Source organism: Chiloscyllium plagiosum, chromosome 1 (genome assembly GCF_004010195.1).
Source record: "Chiloscyllium plagiosum isolate BGI_BamShark_2017 chromosome 1, ASM401019v2, whole genome shotgun sequence".
NCBI lineage: Eukaryota > Metazoa > Chordata > Chondrichthyes > Orectolobiformes > Hemiscylliidae > Chiloscyllium > Chiloscyllium plagiosum.
The window spans coordinates 80,008,539-80,032,722 of NC_057710.1; the positions used below are offsets into that span (position 1 = coordinate 80,008,539).

General features: G+C 40.0%; 1 protein-coding gene across 3 annotated transcripts in view; it reads left to right on the forward strand.

Annotated features, from left to right (window-relative positions):
• mtus1b (microtubule associated tumor suppressor 1b) overlaps nucleotides 1-24,184 on the forward strand; it is a 209,641-nt gene that overhangs the window by 56,905 nt on the left and 128,552 nt on the right. For all 3 annotated transcript variants that reach the window (XM_043690010.1, XM_043689991.1, XM_043689999.1), the window contains exons 2-3: nucleotides 3,786-6,176; nucleotides 8,541-8,754. In XM_043690010.1, coding sequence (XP_043545945.1) covers nucleotides 3,966-6,176; nucleotides 8,541-8,754 — 2,425 coding nt within the window. In that variant the 5' untranslated portion in view covers nucleotides 3,786-3,965. The remainder of the gene's footprint in view (nucleotides 1-3,785; nucleotides 6,177-8,540; nucleotides 8,755-24,184) is intronic.

A 24,184-nucleotide genomic window follows, 5' to 3' on the forward strand; every position in this document is an offset into this window, starting at 1 on the left:
TGAAATGTAGAAATATGTGCAAAAATATTCTTTGGTTTTACTAAAAGCAATCCTGTTATACTAATTTTAAATGGTTTCCAAAGCTTTAAAAACTTATAGCTACTAAATACCATATTTCAAATGGTGTTCAGTTGCTGCTGCGGATTGTGCAAACAAGCACCAGAGCAGAGGTAGAGGCTACGTGACGAAGGCAAACTTGGCAGTAGACATTGGAGGTTAATTTGAGCAGAAGTAATGAGTTCTTAAGGCAAGATGAAGTGAGAGTAGTTTTAAAATAAGTTGTGGAGCTGTAAATGACTACAGGATAGTAGTTGGGGAAGGAAGCCTGAAAAATCTGGCCAAGATGGGTACATCAATTCTGATTAAATCGGACTTGATTTGATGACCAGCAAGTGCTTGCTGTGGACCAAAATCTTTGAATTGTTTTTTCCAAGTATCTTGTTTGAATCTGATGCTAATTTGAAAGGATTTCCAGATATTCAATAAACATAACATTAAGCAACTTGTGACACTCAAGTAGTCATCAGATGGTAAACAGGAAGTAAAACTGTTTTCTCTGGATCAAATAAATGTGAAGTAGATGTGTGTTTAAGGTAACAGCTGACACATACCCATTCATAAATTTTAAATGTATTGGTCTTTTAGGTATTGTTTTCAGTCCAAACCTGGATATTGTTTCAGTGTCTGGTGATTGGCTTATGCAACATTTAGCACCATTCAGAGTGAACATTGCTACTTCAATCCTTTTTTTTTAGATGGAAGGCAGATCATTTAAAGCTCCTGAAAAGTTCGCATCTCTATGTGTACCTTGAGCTCCTAGAGGGCTCTTCCAATGCAGTGGTAATGTCCCTACTTGTTGACCAGAAGGCCTGGTTTTAAGTTCCACCTGCTCCAGAGATGTGGAATAACCTATCTGAATGAGTGGTTGACAAAATATCTACCTTGACCTCCTATACTTGATGTCTTTGGAATTGGATTAGTGACCTCCAACAAGCTCAATTGTCTTTTGAGCATAACTAGTGGAGAGATCTCTCCTCACCTTTCTTCCTGCCCATCCTGTCTAGATTTCCCATGTACTCCAATTTTGCTAAGGCTCCACAATCCCACACTGCATGTTGCTGTGAGGGCAGTCTCGCTGTTAGCACTTCTGGAGTTCAACTATTTGGATGTAGTTGAATCAAGGCTGTAATGAGGTCAGGAGCTAAGTGACTCTTGTATAAATGTAACTGGGCCTTGGGAGCAGCATTGTCTGTCTGAACCTGCGTGCATCTTAGGACGAAGACTTGTTGACAATTCTGCTTTTCCTTCCTCCAGTGTAATAATTTTCCAGGTTCAATTTATCTTGTTTTTGTCTTGTTTACAACTTCAAGGTTTTAATAGCAAGATTTGATAGAACTACAATTATCATGAATTCCTTTTATTTCAAATTAATTGGGTTAATGGTCCCAAGCCATGTATTCTGAAGTGATACAGCATTACATCAACAAATTACAGATTTTTGCAATTAACTGTGCATTTTTAGATTCCAGAATTTATTGCTTTTGAGGATCAAGAGGAATCATGGCTGATGTTTTCATCATGATTTAGCAAAGTATGATCAATATAAATACTGCTACAATCTTTCATGTTTTGCTGCTAACTGTGCTGAGCTTGTAAAGTTTTAAAAACATTGTAATACTTAGTTAACTGGCCAGTTATCATATCTTCAGGGTTTGCTGTTGTACACTTGAACTAATATTTATTGCAGAACCCCACTTCTGCAAAAACTCAACTGGCTAAAGTAGCCCTAGCCCAAGTTCCATTCTGCATTTGGCTAGATCCTTTGACTTTGAAGTCCAACTCAATTGTTCATAACGAATTTAAATAAATCTTTTCACTTGGCTTAATTGCTTTGGACATTTGGATTAAATGAAGGGAAATGAGTTTGAAAATGATGTATTCCTGTGTTAGTTAGCATTGAGCATAGGTGGGGTGGCACGGTGGCTCATCAGTTAGCACTACTGCCTCAGTGCCAGGGACCCAGGTTTGTTTCCAACCTCTGACGACTGTCTGTGGAGTTTGCGCACCCTCACCGTATTTGTGTGGGTTTCCTCCAGGTGCTCTGGTTCCCTCCCACAGTCCAAAGATGTGTAACTTGGGTGAATTGGCCATGCTAAATTGCCCATAGTGTTCAGGGATGTGTAGGTTAGATGTATTAGTCAGGGATAAATGTCGAGGAATAGGTTTGGGTGGGATACTTTTTGGAGAGTTGGTGGTCTTGTTGGGCTGAAGGGCCTGTTTCCGCACGGTAGGAATTCTATGGAAAAAAAAACATTTTATCTGATTCCATGTCTTGAAATCTGGTAAATAAAAAAAAAATGAGCTTTGTCTATGTTCAACTTCAATGTTTATAAAATACTAATCTGCTGAAAAAACAGCTTTGTAATTGTGAAGGTCATTTGGCCCATTGTCTGTACAGGATGTTCAAATGTGCATCATGAATTAATGTCATTATTCTGCCCTCTCATGCTTGATCCTTTTTATGAGCAGAAGCACTTCTCCCTCTTTGCTGACCAGACTTTGTGATTTTGAAAAAGTCCACCAGATTTCCTCTTGGAGTGGGTTCCAAGGAGCAATTTCTTCTTTTGCCCAGTTTCTTCAGTGCTTTTTAACTGTAGTATCTCACCTCTGAGATGTATGTTGCAAAAGTCCCCTTCACACACACACTAGTACATTCAGTTTCTAATGTGGAACCCAAAACTAATATGCAAGGCTCAAGCTGAGGTCAAACTAATTGTTCCAAATGAAATTTCAGCAGTCATTTTCTGTTCAATCTACTAACTGCCTTTGTAAAATTCTCGACTATCGTCCTTGCAGTTCACAATGCTTCCAAACTTTTATCAACCATGAACTTTAAAATTGTACTCTGAACTCCAAAAACATAGACTAGGACTAGTCCTTCTCACTATCCTTTTTCTACTATTAGTTGTCAGTCATTATTCTAACATCTCTTCACTTCATTGAGTTGTTTTCTGGACTTGGGAACATTGTTTATCTTTGTTCTCAACTGTGTTTTCTGCCTGATACTGGGTATTTGTTCTAAATTTTTTTTCATTGGGACTCTGGATGTTAATCCCTCTTGTTTTCTTTTTAAGGGATAGTTTATACTTTGACTGCATCTAAACCATAAGAGTATTAAGCTTAAATCATGTAGCTGTTAAATATCTGGTTTCCTCATTTTAAATTTTATTCTGGGGAAATCTGCTGTTCTTGGTCTGGCTTTTGAGATGTGAAACATACAATGTGGTTGGTTCTCATCCAGTAGGAAAGCAAGCTAATTGGAGTTATATTGTTCTGGCAAGAATTGCAATGATTGGAAGTTAATCCACTGCAATCTGGTCTGGGCATTCCAGCATTGGAAAATCAGTTGGTGGTGAGATCATATTTTTGTCTCACCCAATGTTTTCTTGAATAATTCAGTTAGAGAAATAACTGAACGAGGCCTGAAAGTTAGAAGTGACTGCAAGTATAATACAATTAGTTTGGGCAGTGCTTTTTGAATCTCGAGAGCAAGATGTGGGCTGATGAGTGTAAAGGTGTGGAAGATTCTCACAGTAGCTTTTAGCTGTTACCAACAAGTTTCAATTGTTTTTCTGGATAGCTTGAAAGTAAATAATGAGGTAGACAAGAAGACTTCCTAAAAACAGTTCTTCCAGTCACCTTTTTTTTGAGCAGCTTTCATGAAATTAGCAATTCCAGCAAGAATTATTGTAATTAATGTACCTTTATTTTCTTTTTCTTTTTAGGTCAGGCACAAAAATCGTGTTTTTTGTTGAGTTCCTGATTCTTCAAGTCAAGAGTAGAGCAAGTGTTGCTAATTGGGAAGAAATTCACACCTTCGGTTGAATTGCTTGCAGGAAAGTGGTGGGTACAGTGCTTTGATCATAAATCTGTTCAAGGTTTTACTTAAATGAAATTCTACTAAAATGAGCTTTCAAGGTAACAATTCCAGCAAGGTAGCATGCTCAGAAAATGAGAGAAGAAATTACTTTCATCTCCCTGTTTTGATCAGTGACCCAAATGGTAATCAAGTTGCCTGCAGCACAGAAGTATCTTCCGAAGCTATCCGTGTTAGAACCCCATTGACTAATGGAAGCTGTGAGTGCCCAGATATACAGATAAACCCAATTAATATTGGTGTTGATGTCAGGATAATGGTTTCTGACCAAATAGCTTGTAGGCCTCAGGACATGCATGGACCTGAATTGAAAATTGCTGGTGACTCTTTCTGCGATCTTGCAGCACCTACTTGTATGGTTCTCGCCAGTTCACAAAGTAACTCTTCAGATTGTCACCGATGGCTGGCTGATAAGTGTTGTCATGCAAAGTGTTCTGTTACATCAACAGATTCAGGGCAAAGGAAGATGGAACAAGACACAGTTGATGCTAGACAAGTGACTTTAGACCAAACCATGACTGAGTGCCATGTGACAGATTGTGAGGACAAGTTCAGCACTTGTGATACCAATGAAGCTTGCCTAAAGAAATTGGAGCATCGTGTTTCAGATGACTACTTTAAATTATGTCCAAGTGCCAATCCTAATGACACAGTAATGGGAATTGCAATGAATACGGAAATAAATTTGAAATATTCAGTACCATCTTCTGAATCCATGTTGGAAATGAAGCACAATGTCGATGACATGGAATATGATTCTAGTGTGCATGTTGTTGAATCATCTGTATTTTCAAACAGTTCAGATTATTCAGTTATGTCAGAGCAATCATTAGACACATTTGAAAATCCAGGTGAGACTGAGATGCTGAACACTACACAAATTATAAATCAAATATCTCAGGAAACCGACTTGAATTTTGACCAGTGCACACCCTTAGAGAAGAGTCAGTCACATGCCTTGGGTAAAGTTGAAGAAACGCGTTCTTTTAACCACAGCACTGGACCAGCCCTATGCCCCACCCTAAATCCACATCACAATTTTGGAGACAAAGTATGTGGAACAAGCTACAATACATTTGATAAATGTGTGAAACATCAACTAAATGCAACAGATATTCAGTTACAAGTTGTGAATGAACATTACACTGAAAGAACGCCTTTAACACAGATAGGTGAACCTAAACTTTACGAAATGCCAAAAAGCTCAGCAATGAACACCACATTCATAGTGTTAAAGGACACAAGTGATGATTCTAAATTTGGATCTGAGGTTGACAGTTGGATGACTGATGTAAAGGAGCTTGTAACCCAATCAGGAACATCTGGGCAAGGAAATGTAAACGATGAAACCTTTCTCGTTTCCAGTCCGTCACTTCATGAACATAACTTCTCTTCAAATACATCGACTCCTTTGCCAGAGTCCAGGAAAATCATTTTCTTCAGCTCACCGCTTCAGAATCCAGCAGGTTTATCTGACAGTGAAAACTGTTGCACACCTCCAGTGGAAGAGACCCCAACTGACATGATTCTGCACCCAGGTGCAAGGAGTTCTGTGCAGAAGTCAGGCTGCAGAATGAAATGCAACACCAATGTCAAATCAAAAGTAGAAATCAAATCCTACCCTAAACCTAATTTTAATAATGTTAAACCCAAAGTTGTATCTCGAGCTCAGCAAATGTCATCAGTATCAAAAAGCCATGTATCTCCTGTGGCAGGAGTTTCATCAAAGCATTTTCCAAGGTGCAGTAGTTCCATCTCATCTATTGAGTCTCCGTGTGCTCTATCTCCTGCACCAAAACACAGAAAGGACCAACTTTCACAGTCAGCATTGAAGCCAAAATCTGACTATGTACAATTCCAGAAGGCAGTGTTTAGGAAGAGAATTTATGCAAGTGAGCAGCAGACTTCTGGGATTACAGTAAAGAGAAACTCCAAATCCAGTCGCAGTATCAGCCCTCAAGCCAGAGTATCTTCAACATCTACTTTTGTCGGTGGAACTGAAAGTCATGGATATGGCTCACTGCACATGGCCAAGGCATGGCCCCCTTCTGTGGGAGCTAATGCATGTGAGCTTAAAACCCGTCACTCTGGAGTAGAAGATGTCAGTCTGCCAAGACCAGTGATTCCAAGTGTTAAACCAAGGCCACGTTGTGGCAGTTCGGTAGGTGACACAGATGATCACCTGCTTCAGAGTAATAGTCCAGCAGCTGCTGCTTGTGAAGAAGTTCACACCAATCAAGTAAGTAACCATTAATTAATTCACTTACAATTTGTGCATACACTCTGGGTAAATTTTGTGATTCAATGTAGCTGTCATTATTTGAAGAATTTAATTCTATTATAGCCAGTTCAGGGTGAACCAAAAGTGTTTACCATGTTATCTAAACTGAATTGTTTTTAAAAACTGAAAAATGCCTTTTAAGGAATGGGATCACCGCTCATGTTTTTTTTAAATGTACCTTTCTGCTTGGCTGACACACCTGAATTTGAGTTCTTGTGTACTAGCCTTGATAAAGATGTGTAGGTAAGTTAGACGTGTAACAACAAGGCAGTAGTGGGTGGTGATGTCTGAACTAAATGTTGGATATTATTATTTTTTTATTTTTAAAATATTTATTTGAATGGAAATGGTATAAGAGTTTTTTCCTGGTTGAGATTGTCTCACTAGACAAGTAACTTTGCTTGCCTTTTGAGGAAATTATTTTGGAATTTTATTCGTCCATCAACCATTTACCTCTGCAAGGGTTGGGTGATGGGATGCACAAGAAGTATGTGGGGAAATGAGGATTCTGACCTGAGTTGGATATTATTATTTTTTTTATTTTTAAAATATTTATTTGAATGGAAATGGTATAAGAGTTTTTTTCCTGGTTGAGATTGTCTCACTAGACAAGTAACTTTGCTTGCCTTTTGAGCAAATTATTTTGGAATTTTATTCGTCCATCAACCATTTACCTCTGCAAGGGTTGGGTGATGGGATGCACAAGAAGTATGTGGGGAAATGAGGATTCTGACCTGAAAAGTTACTATAAATTGGAGCAGCAGTAATATGTGGAACAAGTGTCAGTTTTAGGAAAGCAATTTTGGAACTTGCTGAATCAAACACTGTAGCATGCTGGCCTGCACATTGATCTTTGGAAGAAACTTAAGTTCTGGGCAGATTATTAAACCAGCAAATTGTGCTATGTACAAGTGACATAATATGAAGCAAATTATTCTGCCACTGGTGCTTCTACCATCCAATATTATTTTGAATGATCAGATCTTGTCTTTAAAATCCGATTGGCCCCTCTACCTTAATGCTTCAATGTAAATCAAAAAATCTGTTACATTCATCTTTTAGATGCTTAATCTGAGGTTGGCCTTCAATAAATTTAAGAATCCGTCTCTGTTACTCTCCACAATGGTCCATTGATTAGTGACCTTTTAAAAGAAATTAAACTTGCACTCCTCGGTCTTAAATGTTTTTTTTATTTATCAAACATACCCTCATTATACATTCATCCCCCGTCCCACTCAGAATAACATCCCCATAACATTGTTAAATCTGTCTCCAAAGAGTGCTAGATGTGACTCTATCAAACACCTTTTTTTAAAAACTTCAATTCTCCAGCATTTGCAGAATGTTTGTCTTCTGTTTTTCAATGTCGCCCTGGACAATACCTTTTTAGAACCTTTGTTTCTAAAAAATAATCCTTTTTTTAATTTCAAATTGCAATGAGTTTAGGCCCAAATTTGCGCAATCTGTCCAGGCAACTCTTTCATTCCAGGGATCAAGCTAGTAGGTCTGAACTGTTTCCAGTGCATTCTTTGAGACTGATTTAACTGGTTTTGACTAAGTGTGGTCAAGCCAATATGTGTCGCAAGGTTTCTCCATATTTTATAATGCATCCACATTGTAAGAAAGACTAACATTGTATATTTGCCTTAGGAATTGGTGTATCTGCATGCTGACCTCTTGATCAACAAGAACAAATTTATGTTAAATGATTATTTTCCATACATTTAAATCTGCTTTTGAGGTTGTCTGAGCAGCTGCCCATGTTTAATCTGCACAGGCGCAAATGGTTGTGCATTGTAAGCAGCTCTGGCCATTCACTAGATTTGTTGTCTGTGCGTCATCCAATTCAACTTTGTTCTAACTGTTTAGGTCCAGCATTGATCCCTGTAGTCGGCCACTTGTTAAATCTTTCCAATGTGGAAATGATTCACTTTGGTATTCTCCGCTTCCTGTTGGTTAGCTAATTCTCTTGCTTTTTACACCTTACAGTGAGTTTTTTTTTTGTGTTGTCAAATGCATTGTGGATGTGGCACACACTTCCACGGGTTCTCCTTGATCCAATTTGAAGACTGCATATGTTGGTATATAAGCAGCAAAATATTCAATATGCTTAAGGGAGCTTTCAGTGCTTCAGGCACTGAATCTTTTCCTTGTATAAGCACACAGAGTAAGGAAATTGGGAATTTTGCCAGTTGCTGCAGGCATAGTTTAACAGAAGTTTTCCATAAATAGACTCCGTAAATATGAAGTAATAATTTGAAGGAAAATGAGGAAACTTGCAGGATGTATATCCCCTGTTGTCCAAAATATCTATCTTCACAGGCTCCTTTAACAAAATCATCACCCAGCATCGCTAGAGTTCAAGTTGGACGGAAGCCATGCCTTGGTGGTAGTACTAAGAGCCAGACTGTGCCGTCTCCCTCTGTGAAGTTGAGAATGCTGTCTTCTGCAACCAAATTGCAACAAGGTCATGTGAACCATGATGGTCGTGCTGGAAATATGCATAGTTCAAAAAGTAAACAGCCGTTGATCTCTGGTAAGAAGTTTTTAAAATGTTCCTTTTTGAAACTTTATGCAGCTTCACATTAATTCAACTGAAACTAACAGAAGCGTTGACAGGAATTACCAAGTTGATTATATTTAAGTAAATTTTTCAGGTAATATCGTAACTCAATAAAAATGAGTTTCTAGAATTCACACTAACTAGAAGGATGAAAACCATTGAAAATCCATCTGTGGAAGCAATTTTGTATGCTGTCTTGCAAAATCTTGAGTTCTTGTACTTTGTAGAAGTTTTGAATCAACTCCATCAACATCGTCGTATTCTTCATAGGCTTTCACTTTTTCCAAATGCTATTTTTAACTGAGCTAATTGTGTGCTGGTGGTCTTGAGCTTCTAAACTTGTACTACAGATGGGGCTGTGGCATAGTGGAAAAAGTAGGCAAATGATAGCAAGTTTGAAATCAAGTTGAATAAGGTTGTTGATGCATTTGTATTCTTTAACTGCCACTAAGCCGACTAAATTGCTCTTTCTGAAGCATCGTTGTATTAAAAGTTAGACACCCACCTCCATCAATTCTGTTTGCAAGACATTGCATTTGAAAAGTAATAGAAAATTATTTTAGTAGTTGTTAGATATGTTTTGAAATCCTGGTTATTACTGATAGGTGTAATATGTTTGAAGTAAATAAAGGCTGAAAGCTCAAACCTGCAGATGATATAATGTCTGATTCAGATATAGCATAGTTATGATTAGACTGCCTACAGTATGGGCACAGGCCCTTCGACCCAACAAGTCCACATCGACACTCCAAAGAGTAATCCATCCAGACCCATTTTCCTACCCGATATTTACTCATTAATGCACCTAACACTATAGGCAATTTAGCATGGCCAATTTGCTGACCTGCACATCTTTGGATTGTGGGAGGAAACCCCCACAGGCACTGGGAGAATGTCTGTGTAGCGTTTGCACAGTTGCCTGAGGTGGGAATTGAACCAGGGTCCCTGGCGATGTGAGGCAGCAGTGCTAACCACTGAGCCACCGTGCTGCCCATTATCCTTCTCTCCATCCCATTGTAAACAGTTAACATTGAAAGGTGTGTTTTTGGTATTGGCAATAACAGTGCATGCTCTTTAAGAACTGCAAATGCTTGAAGCTCCTTGTGGTCTGGGTGGCTATGTAAAAAAGAGATACTTTTGGCTGGATAACAAACCTCCTGGGTTTCAAAGCTCAAGCAATAGCTGGGGCACTAAAGTGTGTACACTTATGCAAACGTATGAATTGTAAAGAAGATGGGCAAGTTGGACAGATTGCTATGTGGAGTTATGTTGTGACAGACCTGTCTCCAGGAAGAGCAAGACTTCATGGTAAATGTTTGTTTAAGTTGTTCAGGAATGACAAGAGATATCCGTAAGTAAGGTTCTTGTAGTCCTGGCAAGTGAAGATGTCTCAGCATTCAACAGCAGTCAATTTGGATAGAGTTATGGAATAAATAGGGTGAAAATTCATTGCTTGATGTAGTCTGTAGACCACCAATTAGTGGAAAGGATGTATAAAGATTGAAAGGAACTAGTCTGTGGTGTAATGCCCACATTGAGTAGTTGGAATGAAAAATTTGAAACAGCCAAATGTAGGCTGGGATACTGGTAGTGTAGGTGCAGCAAGGGACAGTATTCCTAAAGTGGTTTCAGGAGTGTTTCCCACAGCAAGTATCCAGCCCAACAAGGAAGGATTTTTGATCTGATCCTCGAAACTGAAATGGGCCAAGTGTTTCAAGTGTCAATGGGTGAGCAATTTAGTGACAGTGATCATTGCGTCATAAGGTTCAGGATAGTGTTGGCGATTGACTTGCAACAATTGAGTCAGAAAAATCAATTGACTGAGAACTGACTTTAATGGAGCATGAACAGCTGAGCAGAATGGATTGGAATAAGAGGTTGTTGGGAAAACCATTAATTGAAAAATGGATAGTCTTCAAAGAGCATATGCTTTGAGTACAGTCAAGTTCCATTCCCTCTGATGAAAATCATTAGGATAAACAGTGCCATGAATGACTGGTTGAAATGAATATTAAAAAGTGTGTTTATGACCAGTGTGAGGTTTAGCTCAGTTGGTTGTATAGCTGGTTGGTGATAGAGTGACATCAACAGTAAGTTGAGTTCCTGTACCACCTGAAGTTAGCATAAAGGCTCTTTTCAATCTCTTCCATCACCCTGAGGTATGGTGATCCTCTAGTTAAACTGCCACTAGTCCTCTCTCTGAAATGAGAAAGCAGCTGATGGTCTCTTATGATTTCACTGTATAGTTTGCCTTATAATAAAATTTAGAATAATCAGGAGTATGGGCAGTTTGCGATGGGGGAGCTGAGAAAGCAAATGAACTGAGGAAAGGCTAGTAGTTATCATGGAAGGAAATCCCAGAATGTTCCATCAGATAAACAGTAAGTGGCTAAGTGAAATGTAAGGCCAGTCAGAACAAAAATGGATTTATAGGTGATGGTAGTGTCCATGGCTAAGGTATTAAATGCTTTACATCCTCTATACAAAAGAGAATACTGCCTAGGTCATAGTGACAGAAACTGTCTGTCACTAGAAAGATCAAAATTATTGAGTAAAGTCTTGATTGTTGGCAGTTAAAATTGACAAGGCACCAAGTCTGGCTAAGAGGCACCTGAGGATTTTGAAGGAAGTGGAATAGAATTGGTGAGGCAAATGCCATAAATATTCAGTCATCTTGGTCATGGGGGGTGGAAGGGGGTACCAGAAAACTGAATTGGAAACATTGCAGACTGACTTGAAAGAGGCTGCGAGGATAAGCCCAGCAATTGTGGATCAGTTAGTTCAAGTTTGGTGTGGAAACTTCTGGAAACAGAGGAGATTCATCTGGAAGAGTCAAAATGGATTTCTAAAGTAGAAATTGTATTTTAGCAAGGAGATAAGAGGCTTTATCAGGGTGGCACTGTATAGTGTATGGGCATTTGATACAGTGCCACAGAAAAGTTGCTGGTCACTGAATAAAAAAGGGCAGTAGTAATGTGAAGATAAAATTGGCCAAGTGATGGCAATCAGTAATAGTCAATGGGCTCGAGAAAAGATTGTTAATGTAATTCCCTAATTCTGTAAATTTTAATCTGAATCTGGATGAATCGTGGAAAATCCCCAAGCTTGTAGGTGGCAAACTAAGAAGGACAGTAAACTACAGAGGACAGTAGCATTCTGAAGGTCATTTGAAAAGTTGGAGAGAGTGGATATATGGCAAATGAGTTACAATGCAGGAAAATGAGGTGGCACACTGGTATGTTTAAAAACAGCGAATGATAGGGGGTGCAATTCTACAAGGGGTGTAAGAGCAACAAGACCTTGAAGGTGACAGGACAAGTGCAGAGAACAATTAAGAACACTGCTTTATTTGCTGTCTGGAAATAAAGTACAAGAGCAAGGTGATGTTGAACTTGTACAAGATACTTGTTACACTCCAGCTGAGGTCTATGTAATTGTAAGGCCACATTGAGGAAAGATTTGAGTGCATTGGAGACCAAGAATTGTTCTAGGAATTAAAACATTTCAACTGAGGTTAGATTGAAGAAGCTGGCACTTTTTAGAGATGACAAGACTGGAGATTTGATAGAGGTTTTCAAAATCATGGTCGGGCTGGACAGTAGATAGGGAGAAGCTAATGCTTTAAAAATGAATAAAGGCAGGTAATTAGGTCAGGATAACATGAAACAAGCTTTCTCTGTGCTGGTAGTTAGGGGATGCACTACCTGGAAATGTGGTTCACGTAGGTTCATTTGAGGTATTCAAGAGGGCATCTATCATTATTTAGAAATGGTGCAAACGGATGTGGGGCAAAGCCAAGAGATTTGCACGAGGTTATAGAACGAGTGCAGGCATGATGGGCTGAATGGATTCCACTTGGAGCATAATTGTGATTCTGTAATTGATCCATGTGCCACTGTTGAAAATGGCACGTGGTAATCTCAAGTGTAATTTATTCCTTGAGCCATCAATTGTAGAGTTGTCACATGTTCCTGTTGTTTTGAGCTTGAGTCACAAGAATTGTTGAAACTTTATTGCTGGAACAGCACAGCAGGTCAGGCAGCATCCAGGGAACAGGAGATTCGACGTTCTCCCAGACCGAACTTTGATCTCCAGCATCTACAGACCTCACTTTCTCCTCACAAGAATTGTGGGTGATTTAATATATTGCTTGAGTGATTTGACACTATTGAAAACAGTATTTTTACTTTAGAAAGTTCCCAGCAATGTAAAGGAAGATAAGTCAACACTTGAATGCATTGTATTGCCATGTAAACATGAGATATGGTTTCAAGTGGTTGTTTATAAGCATTAAGACCATCACAAGTGTCTTTGGTGCTATTTGAATCTATTTTGACTCTTGCTGGTGGCTGAATTGCAGGGAAATCTGGCAAAGGTGAAATGAATCTGAGTTTGCACCACAAGTTAGGTTTTGCTTGTAATTATGTAGTTTGAAATGGCAAAATGACTTTGTATTGTAAGAGAGAGACTTTGAGGTGATTTTTAAAACTAGCTGGTTTAACTTGTGCCAGAACAAAAATCTGTGGGGTGAAGGCTTAGGTTTCAACTAACTTAGACTTGCGGAGTAGAAATTACCATGATGCCAGGACTTATTTACTGACTGAAGCCACGTTTCACACATTGGTTTTCATATTTTGGGTATTTCTGGAACCCTTTGAATTCTTCTTTTCCATGTCTGGGATACTTATACGGCTGGCAACCAGTTTGCATTGGATTCTCCAGTGTAATTTGCTCAAACCAGGGCAAAAGATTAAAGACTTTTTTTTTAAGATCAAATTGCTGTTAAACCTTGCAAAGACTAACAAAATGTCAATAGTGGAAAAAACAGGTTGGAGGGCAGCCTTTCTCTCATTAGTCACATCCCAGACCGAACAGTGACCATTTGAGTTTCCAATGATTCCACCCATTTGAAAATCATTGGTCATACTCTTTAAAAATGCTTTTTTGACCTTCTAAAATTTCTTGTTTTGTTAAGCCTACATTCAGCTGCCAAAACACTTGGTGTTGGAAGTTGCTATAGAAATGTGAAATACATTTAAAGCACACAATAGCTGTTGGAGTGTGACATGGGATAAGATGTAGCAAATTAGGCCATTCAGCCCATCAAGTCTGCTCTGCCATTCAGTTTGTGGCTGATGGTTGTCAACTCCACGTTCCTGTCTCTTTGCTCATAACCCTTAAAGACTCTATCTCAGCCTTGAATATACTTACTGATACAGTCTCTGCAATAGGGAATTCTACAAATTGAGCCCTGAGGTTGGGGTTAAGAAGTTAATAAAATCATGGAGGGCATGAATAGGGTAAACAGACAAAGTCTTTCCTTGGGGTGAGGAGTCTAGAACTAGAAGGTATATGATAAGGGTGAGAGGGGAAAGATTTAAAAGGGGCCCAAGGACCAACTCTTTCGTGTGTGTATGAAATGAGCTGACAGAGGAAGTGGTAGAGGCTTGTATAATTGCAACATTTTAAAAGGTATCTGGATGGATACATGAATAGGAAGGGAAATAGGACAAATGCTGGCCAAAGGGACTAGATGGCTTTGCGATATCTGGTCTGCGTGTGAGTTGGACCGAAGGTTCTATTTCCATGCTGTACATCTGACGTGATCTGTCTTAAATGGGTGACCCTTCACTCTGACATGCTCTGTGGTCTTGGTTTTCCCCTTATGGGAATCTATCACTCTGCACCTAAGCCGTTTTAACAATGTTGTATTTATAAGATCTGTCTCCTTTTGCACTTCAGTGTGTATAAGTGCAACCTGCTCAACCTCTGTTTATAAAATCCCTCCATTCCTGGGATCAGCTTTGTGTACTTACACTCAACTGCCTCCGATGTCAGTGTGCTTTTCCAAAAGTACCAAAACTGCTCGTGCTTCAACTGTGTGCCTTGTATAGATTTCAGCAATATCTCTCTTACGTTCAATTTCCTTAGAAGCAAAGACCAACATTGAATTTGCCTTCCCTCTTAACTGCTGAATTTAAAATTAAGCAAGCTGAAACTTGAGCCATAACTTAATTTGTGGAACACGAGTCAAATTTGTGACTAGATTATCAATTTTGTCAAAAACCATTCTACTTGGTTGCTTCGAGAAACAAGCTTGGATAATACATCAGTCATTGCCTTGCCAACTGGAAGCCATATCAGTGTCATTTGTTTCCTCAATCAGCCGTATTGGGAGAGCAGAAGTTAACCAAGTTGTTTTTATTGTGAAACCTTGGTTTCTTGGGCATTCAGATGCAATACTTCAAAAACAATTTGATCATGCCTTTCAAACAACTTTGGGTTTGTTTTTTTTTTTGAAGATACAGCATACTGCAGCTCTTGCAAAATGGCAATATGATTTGACTCCATTAGTCGACTGGCAGTTACGAAAGGGCAATAAGTGCTGAGGATCTGAAAAGTTGACTGCAGAGTTGGGTTGGAAGCTGAAGAGCAGGATGAGTAGAGTAGTGATCTCAGGTTTGCTACCGATGCCATGAGACGCTGAGGAACAATCAGCAAGTGGAGCTTAACATGTGGCTAAGAGGCTGGTGCAGGAGGGAGAGCTTCGGGTTAGACCATTGGGAAAGGTGGTATCGGTACACGAAGCATGGGTTGCACCTGAATTGGAGGAGCACAAACGTCCTGGGTGAGAGATTTGTTTGTGTGGTTCGGGAGGGTTTAAACCAATTTGGTAACTGGGTGGGAACAAGAGCTACATATTAGAGGGAATTAGTCATAGATGTAGTGAATCTATAGTGAAGGTTTCTCATGTGATGAAACAAAAGGATCGGTTAAAGTATGTCTGCTTTAATGCAAGGAGTGTCTGAAATAAAAATAACTAACTTAGAGCATGGATCAGTACTTGGGACTATGATGTTGTGGCCATAACGGAGATGTGGGTTTCATGGGCAGGAATGGTTGAGAGATGATCAAGGGTTTAAACATTTAAAAAGGAGGGTGGAAAAAGAATGCATCACAGCTACAGAAACTAAGGTTGTCAAGGAAGGTTTGTCTACTGAGACAGTATGGGTGGAAGTTGGGAGCAGCCACCTCATTGGAGGGTTTTCTACAGACCCCCTAATAGCAGTAGGGAGATGGAAGAACTCATAGGCTGGCAGATTTTGGAGAAATGCAGATGTAGCAGGGTTGTTATGGGTGACTTCAACTTTCCCAATATTTACTGGAACCTCTTTAGTGCAGACGGTTTGGATGGAGCCATTTTTGTCAAGGTGTGTTCAGGGGGGTTTCCTTGCTCAGGATGTAGACAGGCCAATGAGGGGAGAGACCATTTTAGTTTTGGTGCTGGGCAACGAGCCAGGAGAGGGGTCCGATCTCATGGTGGGCTAACACTTTGGTGACAGTGACCACGATTGCCTCTCAATTACCATAGCCTTGGAGAGGGAAAGGAGCAGTTACCTAGGGAAGATATTTAGATTAGAATTAGAATTAGAATTAGATTACCTAGATTACTTACCGTGTGGAAACAGGCCCTTCGGCCCAACAAGTCCACACCGACCCGCCGAAGCGCAACCCACCCATACCCCCACATTTATCCCTTACCTAACACTACGGGCAATTTAGCATGGCCAATTCACCTGACCTGCACATCTTTGGACTGTGGGAGGAAACCGGAGCACCCGGAGGAAACCCACGCAGACATGGGGAGAACGTGCAAACTCCACACAGTCAGTCGCCTGAGGCGGGAATTGAACCCGGGAATTGAACCCCAATTTAATTGGGGAAAAGTTGGGAAGTACAGACTGGGTGCAATTGTTCTACAGAAAGGGCACAACAGACTTGTGGAGACTGTGTTTAAGGAGCAGTTGTTGCGAGTGCATAAATTTGTTACTCTGAGACGGGTAAGATTAAGGAGATTTGGATGATGAGAACAGAGGAGCTTCTCTTCAAAAGAAGGAAGGCAGCTTATGTAAGGTGGACGAAGCAAGAATCTAGCACAGTTTTAGAGCATTACAGGCTTACTAGAAAGGAGCTCAGAAATGGACTGAGGAGAGCCAGGAGGGGGTATGAAAAATGCGTGGTAGGAAGGATTAGGGACAACCCAAAGATGTTTCACTCCACCGTGAGGAATAAGAGAGTGATCAGGGAGAAGGTCGGGCTGGTCAGGGAAAGCGTAGGGAACTTGTGCGTGGAGTCTGAGCAGATTGAGGAAGCCCTAAATGAGTTTTTTGCTTTAGTTTAAACAAAGGAAAGGGACCTTGTGAATGAGAACTTTGAGGAGCTGGGAAATATGGCTGAATAGATAAAGATTGATGAAGTTGATGTGCTGGAAAGTTTGGAAAACATTAAGATTGATAAGTCCCCAGGGCCAGACCAGATTTATCAGAATTCCCTCCAGGAAGCAAGAAAGGAGGTTGCTAAGCTGCTGGTGAAGATCTTTGCTTCCTCACTCTCCACGGGAGTTGTATCAGAGGATTGGAGGGAGGTGTGTGTTCTTTTCAAGAAGGGGAATAGGGAAACCCTCTGGCAATTACAGACCAGTCTTTCATCTGTGGTCAGCAAAGTTTTTTGGAAAGCATTCTGAGGGATAGGATTTATGACTATTTGGAAAAGCATAAAGTAATTAAAGGCAGTCAGCATGGCTTTGAGAGGGGCAGGTCTTGGCGCTCAAATCTTACTGAGTTCTTTTGAGGGGGTGATGAGATGGGTCAACGAAGGTCAAGCAGTGGATGTGGTGTATGTGGATTTCAGCAAGACTTTTGATAAGTTCCCAATGGTAGGCTCATTCATAAAATCATAGGGAGATTTGGGTCTGGATTCAGAATTGATTGGATGATAGAATGCAGAGAGTGGTTGGAGGTGGAAAGTATTCTGCCTGGAAGTCAGTTGAGTGGTGTCCTGCAGGGCTCTGTTTTTGGGCCTCTGCTCTTTGTAGTTTTTATAAATGACTTTGAGGAGGAGGTTGAAGGATGGGTTAGTAAATTTGCAGATGACCAAGGTTAGAGGTGCCATTGATAGTATTGAGGGCTATTGCAGGCTGCAGCGTGATGTAGACAGGATGCAAAGCTGGGCTGAGCAATGGCAGATGGAATTCAACCTGGATAAATGCGAAGTGATGCATTTTGGAAGGTTGAACTTGAATGCTGAATATAGGATTAAAGACCGGGTTCTTGGCAGTGTGGAGGAATAGAGGGATCTTGGTGTTCACACATGCATAGATCCCTTATAGTTGCCACCCAAGTGGATAGGGTTGTTAAGGTATATGGTGTTTTGGCTTTCATTAACAGGGGGATAGAATTTAAGCTGTGAGGTTTTGCTGCAGCTCTACCAGACCCTGGTGAGACCACACTTGGAATATTGTGTCCAGTTCTGGTCGCCCTACTATAGGAAAGATAGAGGCTTTGGAGAGGGTGCAAAGAAGGTCTACCAGGATGCTGCCTGGACTGGAGGGCTTGCCTTATGAAGAAAGGTTGACTCAGCTCAGACCTTTCTCTGTGGAGAGGAGGAGGAAGAGAGGTAACCTGATCAAGGTGTACAAGATAATGAGGGCATGATAGAGTCAATAGCCAGAGACTTTTCCCCAGGGCAGAATTGACTGGCACGAGGAGTCATAGTCTGAAGATATTAGGAGGAACATGTAGAGGAGACGCCTGAGGTTTACGCATTCCCAGCGGTGGTGGTGGAAGCAGAGTCATTAGGGATGTTTAAGCGACTGTTGGACATGCATATGGACAGCAGTGAATTGAGGGGTGCGAAGGTTAGGTTATTTTAGTTAGGATTAGGAATAATCCTCGGCACAATATAATGGGCCAAAGGGCCTGTTCTGTGCTGTACTTTTCTATGTTCTGTGCTGGCCAGCCCATAATTCCTTCATGGCATGTGAATTTGGGAGGGAAAAGACAAAACTAGTACTAAAGTCAAGTGAGACACTCAGTTGTAATAAATATTAGTTTCAACAGAGATTGTAACTTCACATTTTTTTTGTAGTAAGGGCATTGCTGGCTGGGTCAGCATTTATTTGTACTTTTGCCCTTGACAAGGTATTGGAGAGCTGATTCTGGATTAGTGGTGCTGGAAGAGCACAGCAATTCAGGCAGCATCCGAGGACAGGCAAAATCGATGTTTCGGGCAAACCCGAAACGTCGATTTTGCCTGTCCTCGGATGCTGCTTGAATTGCTGTGCTCTTCCAGCACCACTAATCCAGAATCTGGTTTCCAGAATCTGCAGTCATCGTTTTTACCCCATTAGAGAGCTGATGCCTGCTGGGAGCTTAACTGTTGTTGGGGCTACACCTATTAAAGTTTGGATACCTGATTCCAACAGGAAATATACCAGAGCTGTTGCGACCAACATTTGGAAATTTTGTCGAATCATTGGTTGGTTGAGGTTTTTTCGTGGGACATGGGCACAGCTGCATTTATTGCCCATTTCTAACTTTTGAGAAAGAAGTTGAGAGTCACTCACCATTACTGTGTATATCAAGCCAGGCATTTAAGCCAGGCCAGGTAAGGTTGTCAGATTTCTTTCTCTAAAGGATTTTCTCTTTTTTTTTGGGAGAAAAAAGAATTTGGTGTCACCTTTGCACTTAAGTTCTTATTTCAGATTTCATATCCATGGTGAGATTCACACCCATGTTCCTAGAATAGTCTGAAGTTCTGGATTGAAACTCCATAAATATTACTAGGGATGTAAAATAGTGAATCAATAAATCTTGGTCTTGCTATTAATATATTGCAATTGATGTTTAAAACCAATTAGAAAAATCAGTGATTTTTTTTTGCAAAAGCCATTACTGTTTAAGGAAATTACATTGCACTACATTTTCTGTAGCTTTACTGGTTGCTTTTTAAAAAAATTTGAGAAAGTCTGAGGAATTCTTTACTGAAGCTTGCAGCCTCCTGGATGCTCACATTTTGTGATTACTACAGTTAAAACAAACCCAAGAGAAACCCTGAGCTTGGAGAACTGGCCACTCCATTGTTAAACTAGATTCTTTCACACCTTTTTGCCTTTGGGACTGCCTCTTCCAAAAAAGGACAAAGCGACTGTTTTAAAGAGACAGCATTGTCATAGTATTCACATTTAAATGCTTAACCAATGTACTTTGATCATTTAAGTGGTTACTTCAGGAAACGATATTTACATCCCTACTTAAAACAACATCACCATCTCTCCTAAAGTGGGGCCAGGAACAGTTATATCACAGATTCCTCGAAGATATATTCAAGAACTGTAACTGTCATGCCAGAAGGAAACCATTTATTAATTGCAGCCTTATATCTTTGTGATTTGCTAATCACTATCAATGTCTTGTAAATACTAAATGCATGGCAAAATATACTCTAGATTCTGGTTGATTTCATAATCCCAAAGGGCCTGTCATATGGTGAAAACTAACATAAGAATCTTTTCTTCTGCATCTGTCCTCAAAATTGACCAATGCATGTGTGAAGTCATAAATCCATGCTGAAGATTGCATCCATAGTATTATGTGGTATGGCTTCTTAGATCACTTTTGATTTAATCTCACTAACTGTTCAAAGCTAGGTGTTTTAAGGGTGTTATAGACTCTTAGCTGCAAAATTGCATGCAATTGCAAAGCATAAGTCAATAATTTGACGTCAACTTCACTTTCGAGTCAAGAGTGTGTGGTGCTGGAAAAGCACAGCAGGTCAGGCAGCATCTGAGGAGCAGGAAAATCAACATTTTGGGCTAAAAGCCCTTCAGGATTCCTGATTTTCCTGCTCCTCGGATGTTGCCTGATTTGGTTGACTCTGTGAATAGCTGGAAAAATTAATGGGACTGAAAGCTGAAATCCTCAGTGCCTGATTCTTGACCTCTACAGTACAAGTCCAGTTTAACCGACTGTCTACAATATACGTCAGGAATAGACAGTGTCTGCAGGTAAGGTGGTCCTTTGGGTGGGGAAGTCAACCAGGGGTATGATTTCAGGTAGAAAGTAGTTGGACCAAAAATGAGAATTTATTTTTAAACCTGAAAAGTTGTAAACTTCTGCAATTATGCAGTGGAAAAGAACTGTGGAAGCTGAGTATTTTAAGGTAGAAATAGATTTCTGTCAATATCAATGGTGTACAGGGATGTGATCAAGGGCATTAGTGCAGGTTAGACTGCAATCATGTTGAATACCAGGGCAGGTTTGGTAGGCAGGTGGAATTGATGTGGTTCATTGGATTTTCAAAGCTTGTGATAAAGTTCCATTTGAGGTTAGCATGCAAAATCGAAGTAATATGGGATTGGTGTTTATGCACAAGTTTTAAATATTTGTTGGAAATTGGAAACTAAGAATAAATGGCTAGTTTTCATGTTGGATGATAAGTGATGGAGAGCAGGAATCTGATTTGGGCCTCAGCTGTCCACAACAAGGATGTTGCCAGATTTGGAGGATTTGAGCTATAGAGAGAGATTAAATGAATAGGCTTGGGCTGTTTTCCCTGGAGCATTGGAGGCTGAGGGCTAACCATTAGAGGTTGACAAAATCATTAGGGGCATGGATAAGGTAAATGGACAAGGTCTTTTCCCTGGGGTTGGGGAGTCCAGAACTAGAGAGCATAGGTTTTGGGTGAGAGGGGAAAGATATAAAAGAGATCTAAAGGGCAACTTTTTCAGGCAGAGTGTGGAGCATGTGTGGAATGGGCTGCCAGAGGAAGTGGTGGAGGCTGGTACAATAGCAACATTTAAGAGGCATTTGGATGAATATATGAATAGGAAGGGTTTGGAGGGATATGGGCCAGGTGCTGGCAGGTGGGACAAGATTGGGTTGGGATATCTGGTCAGCATGGATGAGTTGGACCCAAGGGTCTGTTTCCATGCTGTATATCTCTATGACTCTAATACCAACAATTTGGATGAGGATGTGCAGTGTAACATTTCCAAGTTGGCTGTCATGATGCTCCCAACTAGTTTGTGATGAGGCTATGAAGTGTTTCTTGGGACTTTTAGGCCAGCTGAATGGGCAAATATGGAACACCTGTAGTATGAAGTGGATAAATGAGGTTCTCCACTTGGATTGGACAGTCTGGTAGTGTTTAAATGATCAATTGGAAAAGGTCCATGTACCAAGAGATATGAGTTCCTACATACTGGTTTTTAAAAGCAAGCAGTTGACCAGGCACAAAGATGTTGGCCTTGATTACAAGAGGGATTGAGTCCAGAAAGAAGGAAGTCCAACTGCAGTTATGCAAGGTCTTGAGACTGCAAGTTAAGAATTGCATGTAGTTTTGGTTGTTTTAATGAAGAAAAGACATAGCTACCATAAAGGGAGTGCAGCAAAGGCTCACCCTTCTGATTGCTGGTATGGCATATTTGTTGTGTAAGGAAAAATTGGGTCAATTGACCATTAAGTACAAGCTCTTGAGAAGAATGATCTCATGAAAACAGGAGTAACTGTTCTGGACTGACAGGATATGTTTTTCTCTGGCTGAAGTCCAGCACAAGGGTTTATGGTCTTGGGATGTGTGGTAGGTCATTTTGGACTGAGAAATTAATTCATTTGGAGATGGGAAGACACTGGGATTTTTTTCACACCTCATGCTGTGGACACACAAAAACCACTACTCAATTTATATAAATCCATTTCTTCAAGCTCCAGGGCTTAGAAATATGGCATTGAGAGGAACAACCATGATCATATTGAATGGCAAAGTAGGCTTGTTCAGCTCAATGACCTACTCTAAATTTCTGATTTTTGAGTTGAAATAAATGTATTTTATGCCATGTCTGTGATCTGCAAAGAACAGATCTGCTTTATAATTAATATGTGGTTTCCATGCAAGTTGATCCTGAACTGGTGGTCAGGCTGATTCCATGGATAATTTGAATGTGCAAATGTTTTCCAATTGCACAATCCTATCTAATGTTTGACACAGCCCTGGGAATTTTACAAGTGCAGGTTTATTAGGTGTCATCAGGATCTTATTATGAACAGCCAAAGGGATATGTTTATTCCCTGCAGGTCTAGAAAGCCTGTTGATCCTCGTGTCTGGCAGATTGTAACAAACAACAAGCTCCTTCAGGTGGTTGCCACAAGTAAGGTACTGTCTTGCACGCAACCTGCCCAAGTAAAACCTAAGTGTCTGATGCAGAATCCCATCTAATGTGGACAATGTTTGCTCAATTTAATTGTTCTGCAGAATTAGGCTGACCAGTCCAGAATTCAAGCTCTGTGGTACACTGGGAGCTACAATTAATGCACAGAACCCTGTTCTTAGTAAGCAGAATATGCACAGTAGCTGGACCTGTTCCAACTTGACCGAATAGGTGACAGCCATTCACTGGTTTATTGGTCCACATCTTGTTTTGAGACATCAATCGACCTGCCTGGTTTAAATTTTAAGTTAAGCCTGGCAGTTAATGGTCAGTCAGTACTAATGGTGTATTCTCCATAGCAACCCATCTACCAATCAGTGCAATTGCTAGCCAATCAGCATTCTTCTCTTGGACATTGTTTGGTTATCCCAAATTGGTATTCCCAAATGTCTTCAAGCACAAGACGTTTGGAAATTGAGGAAATGGCCTTTTAGAGGATTTTTTTTTTCATCTTTGATGTGTTAGTTCACAGGCCCCTCTTCTGTGTTGGGTGATAGCAACCAATTTTCAAACTATTGGTCCAAAAGCTTTACTTGAACAATTGGAATTGACTGCCAATTTTATTAATTGAAATATTTAATGTAAATGGCACTTTGATAAAGCAGCCATATTTAATCTTAAACTGCTTTTTTTAAATTCAAAAGATGACATCTGATTTCAAACTAGCTTAATGTCATTAGTTTGTGAGAAGATGGCAGCCAGGTACAAAATAAACTAATGTATTGTTGATTTTTAGCAAGTCTGGTTTTGCTTGTTTAAAATGACATGTTAAAAGCAAACTTCATTTCCAGTGTATTGCTCTAACATTGTGGTACTTGGTAATACCATAGGGTGGTGTGCAACTATAGGACAGTTAATGTAAAAGATCAGATGACCATATGCTATTATTAATGGCCAGTGAGATTTTACAAAACTGTTTGCACACAACAGTTGAAAAACTTTGAAGTTTTATAAGTTGTGTGTGTGAAGTTTAGACATTAGCTTGGTACTGTCTGTAGTTGCCAGCACTATTCAATGTGGTCTCCAACATGGAAATCATTGCCATGGTTACCTAATTCGCTGTGTTCCCAATCCAACTTTTCAAGAGAAAATGTTGCTAAACGTGGCGACGAACAATCCAAAGGGCTTGACTGGAGCATGTAATCTATTGAGAAGAATTGAAAAACCATTTCTTTTTAATCAAGTACAAATTAAACCTAGTGACTTTTCCATGAAATCTTCAGAGTATCATGATTACTGTTAAAATTGCATGCATGTTTACCACTTCAGTTGTGATACAATTTGGAAGGTAAGCCCACTCTAGTAATACGTTGGCCCAGATATTATGATAAAGCAGTTGGGGCATGTTAATCTGGA